Here is a 12345-nt window from a genome sequence, read left to right on the forward strand (position 1 = left end):
ATTTTCATAATTATGGCCTATGCTTGAAATTATGGGGTAGAGAAGGGTAGGCGCACCACCACCTGGAAATTAAAAATACCATCATTTCAAATAGCCCGCCCCAGGCTAGATAGCCCTCACCAGTAACCCCAAGCAAGAAGTTTCCCCACCTGCTTCTTCCCTTCTGCCAAGTGTCAGCGTAAGTCTAGAAGAGCAGGTAGGGAATAAGGGAACCAAGATGTTCAGTCTCAAGTGTTTGCCAAAGTTAATTTTATCGTACCTTCCCTTTTACCTGCTTTTCCCTCAATGTCACTCATCCGCAAAGTGAAGGGGACAGTGACCTCTTTTCTGGGCAGTTGTGTTGATTTACTCAAGAGTGAGCCAGGAATTCAGAGATTTTTGAACTCGGGGATACTTCTAAATAGGCTGAGAATTCCTGGTGCAACCAAAAATTAAGTAGTCTTAAAACCTTTTAAGTTTAGTATTTTAGCCAGAAGAATAAAGAATTTAATTTCATTCAAACAGTATTTTCTAATGGTTAGTATTTGTAAGAAAAAAAAACATGATTAAAATGTATGTTACTGCAGCACTACAGCATGCAAATGATCTAAGGAGTTCTCAAGTTGAGAATTTCAGCAAATTTCTAAAATTACTTGGTTAGGCAATTAAAATTATTGACTGCTAAAACTTACATAATAAAATATAACACAAAAACAGATTTTCCCATCAATTTTGGAAATGTTGATTCAGTTACAAATGGTTAAATTTCCCAGAATTTGGGCGCTGACCTTACACCCTCAGCGCTGTGAAAATTCTATCAATTGAGAGATGCAATAGCTTCCTTCCATTTCCAGTCTCCCCTGCAGGAGGGCTGTACTCCTACCCACCATTCCACATGTCCAAGGTGAATGACTGGGCTTACTGTTCTGCTAAGTGAACAGAACTACCCACGGCTTTCGGTGAAGGCAGAATGGTTTATAAAATATGGTAAAACTCTAAATGACACAGAAGCGAAGGGACTGGCAAGATTAAAGCACCGATTTTCTTTTCTATCATGTTCCACCCAGCTTAAAGCAGAGTTTCGTATATGTGAGGACCAGACTGAGCTATACAGTATAAATAGATACACACACACACACACACACACACACACACACACATAGACATACAGATTCAAAGGGATGACGATATGACTCAATATGCCATCTGGCTTGTCGACTTCTGTAACAGTATGAGAAGGAAAACTTTTCCATACTGCTCATATAATAATTAAGTTGACATCCTCCCAGGATCTGGACGAGCTGCTTCCTGCAGCTACAGAAATGCCTGGTGGAGTGTAGTGCTGTGGGGCACTAACGCCCCAGCACAGCACCGTTCAGGCTCGGGGACCGAGGAGCCAAGTTCCCTCCAAAGGACTAGTGGGGCAGCTCAGCACACGTCTGCCAGTTGTGCGACTGCTCCACGAACCTGAACATCTTTCACAAACTACACACATACGACAAAACACACAAATTACTCTTTTATTTGTAATCAAATGTGAATCATCACTGTAGTGAATAAAAATTCATGAGTCAGAATAACATGCAATTTTTTTATTGTTCTCTAAATCTATTTGTACACTTAATACTCTAGTATTAACTTCACAAACAGCGTAAAGAATGTACGACAATGATATTAAGCTGCATCTACTCACCGGAAAAAGAACAAAATATTGCCTCTGAAATAATTACTAATTATACAATATTGTGAACTAAACCACTATAAATACTAAAATGTTAACATTTCAATATATAATGTCAATAACATCCTGCCTTAAATTGGTTATGGTTAAAAACATTTGTTAAAGTCATGCAAAATAAACACTTTAAGGAAATGTTAGATTATACTCAAACATCAAGACAATGAAACCCCAAACAGCAACTATTCAGCACAATGACTGGTCAACTGAATAATTTATTCAGTGTATTAATAAAAATCTATTAAGTGAAAACTTTGGGTAATTGCACATTCTACGATCTCACCATCTACGATCTTATCTGTGACTGAAGATATACTGCCAAAATTAATTCTACATAAATAGGCTATGTTAAAACAACAACAAAAAAATTCAATGCATGATGACAGGGTCCACTTCTAGTCCATATGATACTTAAATGTGGTCATTCTCTTAACCCTGCTAACAATAAATGCAAAGTCTCACCAGTTTTATCTGCTTTTTACCCTTGCTTTGTTACATCTTAAAACTTCTTAAAGTATATCCTTTTTTACGGTCCTCCTCTGGGGTTAGCATGCTAGTTTTGGAATAGACAAAGTAGATGATATACTCTACCCTGGTATAGAAGGCATAATTTAATTTCACTTGATTAAATATTTCCTTGTCTTTGTCAAGTGACACTGACCTTTCTGATGTAATTATCTCCTCATTCTCTTGACCCATGAGTATCAGAGCCTATTATTACCCGTGTCTTCCTGATTCTCCAGAGAAAGAATTCATGTTTTTCCCTCTCACTGCTAGGCTAAGAAAAGTTGGGTACATGATTTAAGAGTCACAGAAGAGACCAGCATGGGTTCTCAAGCTGGTGGATGGGGTGAGAGCCACGTCTGGGATGTGGAAGCCAGCATCCAGGTCCCAGGCAGGTTCTCAGCCCCTCCCCACGGGCCACTCTCCTAGCAGCTCGGAAAGGTCTCATCACTGGGTCTCTATTTTGAACACTATTCATTCACCTTCTTATCAGTTTTTAAAGCCCTTGTTAAACAATGTGTCTATTATATACAACACTGGTTCTCTATTTATGCAGTAGTCTCTGGGCTACTCTATAACCTATAAATTCTTATCTTTTACCCTCGAAGAGCAAAATTTGCTTCTGGTTCATCTAATACCATGTCTTCCTTTGAATATTTGATGAGTGAATGTTATCCAAAAGGGGTCTCTAGCTTTCCACTTTCTTTGGCAAATCATGCCCTTTCTATCTAATAAGATATTTCTAACCTATTTTTATACTTAGATCTTGTCTCAAAAATTTTTATGAGGTTGTATGCCAATGCAAGTTCCAATAACAATAGTGAGTTTTTAAGCTTCTAATTACAAAGACAGTGGAGGCTGACTGATCCATCGCCCCTTCTTACACTTTCCTCTGTGTATAGTGTATGCTTCTTTTACCAAAGACCTTCCCGTTCATTATTTGTGAATGAAGCGTACAAAGATGGCATGCACGGATGGCTTCACTATAAATGTGGGTCAATTTTGTCCCAGGGGTAGAGTAATACTATTCTGCTTTTGCTCATTTCTCTTAAAGAATGCTTTCTCTTTCCTCTCCAAAGCCTGTACTATCAGAAGAGGCCACTGCATGGAGCTCTGAAGAATCCTTGGAGAGCCTCGTGTAACTTGAACGCTGGCTTCGCTTATGTGTCATGCTTTTGAGGTTTTCATTCTGAATTGCAGCTGGGTTGGAACTGGAACCAGGCCTCAGAAGGACCTGGGAAGTCTCCCTCGTTCCTTCCATTTCATCAAAATTCTGATTGGATCTGTTGGCCGGCGCACTGTTGTTGTTCAGAGTCATGGTACTGGGTGTTCGGTTCAGGTTGTAGGCTTTCTGACACGCTGGCCAGTTTTCTTCAGGACTGCTGGCTATCAAGCTACATTCGGAAGGGCTTTTCTTGTCTTCAGAACAAATGGACATCCGAGCTATAATTGGATCTTGCAGGCCGCTCAGGCTATGTGGTATCCCCCGTTTTCCACTGTGGCTATCATCTTCGAGCTCAATGAGATTTGCCTTTTCAAGCTGGGAATCATCAGCCCCTTCATTGTGAAGAGAATGATTGGGAGAACTTTCACTGGATCTCACTCCTGAATCAGATGAGTCTTTTTTGTCAAGGAGGGCATCTGACAAATACTCTTTGGCTTTAATGAAGGTTCTGATCGGCTCAGCACTGTGTTCTGGAGACTTTGATACTCTCTCTACTTTCCCTTCCACTTTTTTATCTTTATCATCTTTGAGCAGTGGAGTATTATCTGACTCTTCCGTCCCAGATTCATCCTCATCACTTGGAAGTTTTTGATAGCGCAGCCCACCTCCCTTAAGCTTCAACTCTGTCTGGAAGAGGCTGGACCTTTCTGAGGACTTCTTGCCAGGGAGCAGCTTACTGCCTGACTGGTCAGACTTCTCATCTTCTTCCGTGATGGGATCCAGGGGTGAGGCATCATTAGTGGAAACTCCTGATGACGAATAATCTATAACATCTCCCCTCTTCATTAAGAACGACTTCCTTCCATCATCTTGCTTTGGTTCACTATCCTTCCCTTTCTCTGGTTCTAGATTAGAGTGAATGGAGCCCCCTGATGAACTCTGACCCATATAGTACGTGCTATGTGGAGAAGATCTGCCGCTAATTGTTGTGGAACCTGCACCCCCTTCTAACTGAGACATCTGAGCAATATATTCTCTATAGGCATCTCTATACTCGGCCTGCACCTTATCAGTAAGCTTTGAAATTTCAATACTGGAATCCTGGGAATTGAGACTCGAAAGACTTGGGGTTCTGCGAGTTTGTGACTGTGAAGACAGAAAAAAATAAATTTAAGATTTCAAATAAGCAAAAAAAAAAAAAAAGGCATAATAAATATCAACTTAGGAAATATATATATATACACTCGGAATTTTTAAAGTCCTCAAAATACCAAATTCTTTTAAAAGAATTCTACATAACACAGTTTAATAAAAGCTGTGATCTTATGGATAATTTTACTGTTATTAAAAAGCTTTATATAAATTTTAATAATGTTAGTTTATTATTAATATTTAAAGGTATAATTAAAGGTTGTATTAACAAATAATCTTAGCACCTATTTTTATAATTTTAAACTTTTAGCTTTTATTAAGGCAAAAGTCACCTTCATTGATAAAATACAAAAACTCCTCTTAGAAAAGACAAAGAAAACTAAAGGTATATTTCAAAAACAAAATACTCAAGTCTTCAATGTATGTAAAAAGAACCTTTCTCTGATGAGCACTGGTTATTGGATGGATGTGCTGAATCACTATATTGTGCACCTGAAACTAAATTACATTGTATGTTAACTAACTGGAATTTTAAAAAATTTTAAATTAAAAAAAAAGAATTATTCACTAAATATTCTTGAAATTTAAAAAAAGGAACCTTTCTCAACTTGTATGACATGTTTCTGTCAAATTTTAGCTGAGTATGAAAATGTATTCTAAATGCCAAAAATAATAATTTAAAAGGAATAAAGTATAGGGAGCAACAGAAAAGACAAATACAGGATCCAAATGAACAGAAATGGAAACCATGAGGCCAGCAGTTAGGTCCCAGTAAACAGAGAAATGAAGTATTCTTAAAAGTTTGATTTCCAATGTGAAGTTTCAGGGTTTGAATTGCTTTAGATCTCAGAAAAGCTGATAAGGGAGGAGTAAAGAATACAGATTAGGAAAAAGAGAAGGGAAATGGAAGAAAAAGACCAAAAAAATTCTACAAAAGGATAATAGTGAAGGCTGAAGCAAAGAAGCAGAAATAAGGCCCAGAGTCTTCCTTCCAAGGGGAGAAAATGGCCCGTCTCCTTGAGAAGGTCTCCCGCGAGTGGTTTCGGATTGTTGAGAGAGCGACCTCTCCACTCTCAAATGCAGTGTGTACACACCACTTCGGGGACCCCAGAGGTCTCAACAATTCTCATCAGAGCATCACAGGACGATGCCAGTGCCTCTCACTCTCGTTCCCACCAGTGTGTCCAGCGGGGCTTCCAGAGGCTCCATGATGTGTGAGGTCACAAGAGATTTAATGCAGAAGCAGATATGGGGGAAGGGGGAGTCTGATTGCTTTCTATTAAGCCAGGCATCAAAGAGATTTGCAAAGCAATCCCATTTTCACTAAAGTTTGTCTTGTTTTGGAAGATATTCCTATTTCTCATAAAAATGCTATTTATCTTAACACGTAAGTGGTTTATTTTTAAATAAACTAGTAAGTATTTTTAAAGTTTCTCAGTTTTTATTTCTAACGTAATATACAGAATAAAATTTACATAAACAAAAGCCCTCTGGGGTCTTCAGTCACTTTCACAAGTACAAGGGGACTGCGATTACAAGACCATTGCAGAGCTGCGGCATGAACGGGAAGGCTAGGAGTTCCCAGGTCACGGGAGGAGATAAAAGTGTGGAAAAGCAGAGGAGAGATTTCTTATGGAATGCTAAAAGGAATCCCAGGGAAAAGAAAGGAAGCACTACTGCAGAAACACAAGGACAAAAGGGTCAAGTGTGAACTTATCTTCTTATAAAAGAAGGGAATTTTTTTCTCAGTCAGTACCCAATTATAAAATAGTTTCCCAACATAAAGAAAAAGGCACCTAGTAACATACAAACATAATGACAATGACAAAAAAATGTTTTTAGTACCAAACCTAGCCCAACTGCCTTAAAACCGGTAGACCTACCAGGGGCTGCTTTCCCTAAACACAGCTCCCGTCAGCACCGCTTCACTGGAGCTACTAACTGAGTTTCCTCCCTGCCTTATCTCCTCTCTTTCCTGCATCCTACTCCATTTTCCCCTAGTTTATTTTTCTTATTTCCTCCTTACTCTTTCTCACGTGTCTCTCACTTTCCTCTTTATTCCTGATCCTCCTCTGGCTCTTGTCTGCTAAGAACATCCAAAGAAGAAACTCACCCATACCTGGTATCAGTCAACAGAAAGAAAATGAATATCCATGAACGCTGGGTATTGGTACTGAAAACCAGATGACGCTGCTCAAAGGGATAATGTATGTGGCAATTTTCCAATACAGATGTATCTTAGCCACTGATGAATGAATTTAACAAGAAAACAGCAAGTGAAGCCTGAACTCTCACCAGCCTAAGCAAACCAGTCCAGTTCCCACTTCCTCTCCGTGCCATTACCCTAGTTTACTGCTTTGACAGTTCTTGCCAATTTCCAAACGTATCTTTTGTTTTGTTTTGTTTTATTCACTGTCCTCTTCAGAAAAATACAGTTCCTTAAGAATAGGTTTGGAACCCTCTGTCTTGTTCCTGAAGTACTCATTAAGTACTTTCCGAATGACTACATAAATGCACCAACATATTCTCAGTGAATTAAAATCGCCCTACTTCTCTTCGGGAATATGAAAAACGACATTTAATAAATACCTGCCAACTTAGATTACTGTGACGCGGGGCACCTTCATCTAGGCCAAGTGTATTCAGTTCTTCGAAGCTGAAATTCAGTGTGTAGGGAGTTTGACTGGAAAGCTCGGTATGTGGCAATTCGTTGTGTGAAGAGCGACGAGCAGATTCACCGTGAGGAACTGGGCCACTGTTGTTTTCACTAAGTAAACGTGCGTCTTCAGGGACCACTTGGTTTTCCGCATTTCTCATTTCTAGTACCTTTAACAGAAGAAAAAAAATAACGTTAATATCCACACTGACAAATCACATTTTAGAAGCTTTAGAAATCATTTTTTAAAATAAAACATTATAAAGTTATTATAATGAAAACGAGAAAGCAGACTTCTGAGTTTCTAATGAATCTGAAATGTATCTGCTTATCTTTCATTTCAATTAAACTAAAAGAAGTAATGGTAAAACCATCATACACATAGCACACTCTAATTTGACCATTACGTTATTACTTTAGTTTAAAATTTAATTGGAGAACGAATCAGGATGCAACTGTAGTGTGTCAAAGAGAACCAAAGCTGGAGAGTAGCTAATGTGGTAAAAGCATATTCTGATCAGAAACTACCACAGTGGGGGGCCTCAATCCAGAAAGCAGCATGGACGAGAGGGCATTTATAGCAAGCTTTGGGGTGGGGGTCTCTGGGTGGAAAATTGCTAGGAGGAAACATCAAGGTTAAGGGGGAATTCTGGCTGAACCAACTTGACAGGACTCTTGCTGAAGGCAGGCCAGGGTGATAAGACATCAACTCCGGGGTGGTGGGGAATGAGGAGTTTCATCAGGGACCAAAAATGATCAGACAGTGAGCGCGGGGGGGTTGTTTCTAAACTGACTTAACATGATCTTTGTTAAAACTGGGCGATGCAGGCCTAACAAGGACAGACACCAAAGTCGAGGCCTAGAGGCCTGGGGAGGCTGACTAGAGGCAGTTCAAAGAGAAAGCCTTCATCAATGAAAGCATGGAGAATTGGCAGGTCACCTCTTTACCAAGGTTCCAGGTGAAATACCCAAAGAAAAGGTTGCCACGTGCTGCTGCATACATTGTGCATAACATAAAAAACAAGGGTTGTACTTAAGTGTAAAATGCACTTGTTACAGGTTTTTAAAAAATACATAAACATAGCAGTTTGGACCAGTAATGATAGCATTTGCCTCATACGATATTATAAATAATTCTATAAACATAAAATATCTTACTGTGCTTCTAAAAAGGTGCCAGTCCCCAAAGTTCATACTCATCTCTTTCTTCAGTTCATCAATGTTACACTGAGCTAACACACGGCCATTTATGTTTGCCTGAATAAAAATAAAGGCAAGTATAAAGACAAACAAAACAGGAGATATCTCAATTATTAGTGATTAAAAAGTACATTTACATTTAGTACTAAGAAAATCATTACAGACTAGAAAATACCGACCTAAACAAAGTTACTATCATGTGTATTAAAATAATAAGCCAACTTCCTTTGAACATCAGCTACTCTGTATTTTTCCAAGTGTCTTAGTCATACAAGTAAAGCAAGTCACTCTTCAGGGACAAGCCCAGAGCCAGCCCTCCCAGCGATTTCCCAAACTACCTATACTCTGTCATGGGCAATAAACAAAACCATTAGTTTTTCTCCTCTAGTCTCGTAAAATATGAGCAGGAACGAAGCTCCTGGGAGGGACAAAGACATCTGTCCTTACAAGTATGTCAGTTACAGACAAAGTTCTAAATGAAGTAAGCTCCGACAAGCCTCTTTATCAGTTCCATTAGATAACTTCGGCCATAAAGAATGTCCACCCACTAAGTCCCCAATTTACTAAATTCACCAAAAATTACTGTGTCACTATTGGGTCTAACTCTAATTTCTGCCAAAGAAGAAGAGATGGAATTTTCTTTATTAATAATAGGTGACTTGCTGATTTTACAAAATACAAAACCTGGCTTTGTTAACTGTGGTAAAATGATAGAATACTTGTGCTTAAAACTGATGCAATGTTCAGTCTCTGGGATGATTCTGAAGACATGAGTGTACACAGCAGCCTGTGACAGAGGTCCTGCTGCAGAAACACAAGGCAGTTCGGCGCATTTAAGAGACCAGGTGCTAAGATGGGCCTCCAAGCCAGGGCCTCAGGCAGAACTGAGTGGGAAGAAGATGCTGTCATAATGGAAACAAAATTGCCCAGGATTCAAACTGGAGGCCTCACCCTTTCCTGACACTACCCCAACTGCCTGAAGGAGTCAGGTTTGCACCTTGGAAAGGCGGTGCTTGATGCTTTGGCAAACAAGGATAAGCACTAACCACATCTGCAAGGAAACCGACATAAACGTACTTTTGTTTCCTAAACGTAGGTTGAGATTAGTAAAATGGTATCTATACATGCTCATAATTCTTTACAAAACTTTTCAGATGCCATTCTTTAAAGTATGCAAACATGAGAGGCTTATTCTTAATGTTCACTGTAGTTCTCTGCTAGGAAAAGCATAAAAAGCATACATAGTTTTAGTATCTACTATAATAGGGACACAGCCTTGTACAAAATGGGAAGCCTTCCCGAACCCCGGGCAACACTGTCCAACTTTGCAGTAGCTACGAGATGGGCAAGAACAGGACCTAGGAAGAAACTTCCTCCAATGTGTTAGTCTTACAAACCAGACCAAATCTGATGTTCATCAGATGGAACATATTCATCAGTCCTATTAAGACATGAAAATAACAGTTTGGGGAAAATGAAGCAAGTGTGGCTTATTCTGATAATTATTAAGTCACAAATAAATAATGTATAAACAAATACTCCAAAAAAGCCTTGAAGGGTTCTGTGCTGCGCTCCGGAGACATGAGCTGCCGTGTCTCTAACTGTGAAGCTCCGCAAACCTCTGTTCTTCCCACCACGGCATTTTGACTTACATTAGGTCATTTAAAAAATAGCATTGTGATACGGCTACTTTATTTTCTTTTATCCATTTATAAACTGAGGAATAATAGGGCAATTTTAGGGTACAAAATAGTAAGAATCATGTTTCCATTTGGAGCGTTCCTATTCCAACAGAGAATCCAACTTTCAGAAGCTAAAACTGCAGCGTTCACTGTCCACGGAGCCCACCCCACATGCGCTCAGGCCCGCTTTGAGTGGGCAGGTAAATGTGTACATCACCTTTTTGATGGTTGCACAATACTGAGGCAGCATACTCTGGTCCAGCCCTTCTATTTGTTTCAGTTTCTCGCATACTGCATCCACATTCATTGAATTCAGTGATACCACTGCTCCTGAGGCTGGGCCTGACCCCTAGATGAGCCATGGAAGAGTACATGTGAACAGCATTTAGTGCCGGATGCACGACGCACATGAGAGAGAAACACTCGTGGAGTTGCACAGTGAAGTACTCTGATTAATAACACATTTTCAGACTAAAGCTAAAAACAGCAAATGTGTGCAGTATGGGAAATGCCATTAAGGGATAGATTTAGCTACTGTTTTACTTTAAGGAGTAGCTTGTATTATAGCAAATATAGCCTGATCACAACCACTTTTCTAAGAAGACAAAACATTCCATGAATCAAGCACAGGCTAACTTATCAAATGTTTACAGCCTGACTACAGAAGAATAGGGTACAGCCCTTAAGGAGGGGGTTAAAAAAAAAAAGGAACAAAGAGGGAAAATTACTGATGCCTATATTATAAAAATACAAAATGCAAAAATAAAATCTATGAAATAATTTTTAAGTGCCTATAGTAAACAGCTTTTTTTTTAAGATTTTATTTATTTATTTGACAGACAGAGATTACAAGTAAGCAGAGAGGCAGTCAGAGAGAGGAGGAAGCAGGCTCCCTGCTGAGCAGAGAGCCCGAGGTGGGGCTTGATCCCAGGACCCTGGGATCATGACCTGAGCTGAAGGCAGAGGCTTTAACCCACTGAGCCACCCAGGCGCCCCATAGTAAACAGCTTTAAATGTCTCTACGTACAGCTAAAGTTTTCAGATCCTGATCATATTTTATATCCAAGGAATTTAAAACTTCCCTTTAAGAATCTATACAATCGGGCTCTCTGCTCAGCAGGGAACCTGCTTCCTCTCCTCTCTCTGCCTACTTGTGATCTCTGTCAAATAAATAAATAAAATCTTAAAAAAAAAAAAAAAGAATCTATACAATAAGCATATAAACATAAAACAAATTACTTCTTAACACATGTAAAAGTAAATACAATCTACTGTATTTACCAAAATTTGGTCTCATTTAAAAGAAAAATCACAACAATAAATAATCTAGTATTTATTTAGAAGAAAACTGTTTACTGAATGTGGTGACATACTACAGAAGTATTTGCCCCGTGGTCCATTACATATGGACATTCACGGATATGGACACTGAGGTCTAAGGAGGTTAAATTTTGGGTTCAAAGTCACAGAACAAATAGCTGGTTAGTAGAAGATTTGGGCCAGAAGCCTAACTTACCAGTTCTTAACAACTTCCTACTTTCCTTGTTCTAACGTCTATTCTTGAAACGTTTAAAGAAACTAGAACCACAATGGACAGAAGACAAGCCAACGAGCATAGCAGGTAACAACAACGTTCCAAATGATCTGCCCTGTTTACCGTTCAATCTGATCTTAAAATAAGTAAAACTTATCCTATCCTCAAGGATGTGTAAATTTATATTTTCTATCTTTTACCATTAACAGGACAAAGGTACACCATAACACACCCAAAATGGCCTAGGAGCCAGTTGTTAAACTTTATTTGTAATGTGAAAGCATAAATGATACTAAGAACTGATAAATAAATATATACACAAATAGTACATACAGAATGTACATCTGTATTACATATAAATACAGCTAGGGAATGAGACCATATTAAACAGGGAATTGTAGTATCAATTTTATGACAGGGAGTCTCAGCAAGTTTACAAGTATGAGACGGACCCAGAAAAGTACAGAAATTAATGACTTGGAATATCCTGTACCAAACACCGTCAGTCATAGTTTGTTTTTAATGAAATATAAATTTTAAATATGCCATGTATTATATGGTCCAAGCTACGCTGCTTCAAAAATACTAATAGCAAAACATTAGTATTTCCATAATTCAGTTTTCATATCCCTAATCATAGTTCGATTTTCTGCCTGAATGATATAGCCAATATTCAAGGTATAATTCCTCAGTATCTACAATGGAAATTTAAAATCCTTTGTAAGAATTTTTAAT

At 38.7% G+C, this 12345-nt stretch overlaps 1 protein-coding gene across 20 annotated transcripts in view; it reads right to left on the reverse strand.

Moving 5' to 3' along the window:
* The window catches only part of KIDINS220 (kinase D interacting substrate 220), a 91309-nt gene that overhangs the window by 1598 nt on the left and 77366 nt on the right, over window positions 1-12345 (reverse strand). For 16 of the 20 annotated variants that reach the window (XM_082743768.1, XM_082743785.1, XM_082743773.1 and 13 more), the window contains 4 exons: window positions 10294-10425; window positions 8353-8451; window positions 7128-7364; window positions 1557-4532 (listed from right to left, as the gene is read on the reverse strand). In XM_082743768.1, the coding sequence (XP_082599894.1) occupies window positions 3270-4532; window positions 7128-7364; window positions 8353-8451; window positions 10294-10425 (1731 nt within the window). In that variant the 3' untranslated portion in view covers window positions 1557-3269. Of the gene's footprint in view, window positions 1-1556; window positions 4533-7127; window positions 7365-8352; window positions 8452-10293; window positions 10426-12345 lie in introns of those variants that run through there. The other 4 variants (XM_082743779.1, XM_082743776.1, XM_082743777.1 and 1 more) reach the window with 1 other exon arrangement.

The sequence above is a fragment of the Mustela nivalis genome (assembly GCF_964662115.1).
Source record: "Mustela nivalis genome assembly, chromosome: 8".
Taxonomy (NCBI): Eukaryota; Metazoa; Chordata; class Mammalia; order Carnivora; family Mustelidae; genus Mustela; species Mustela nivalis.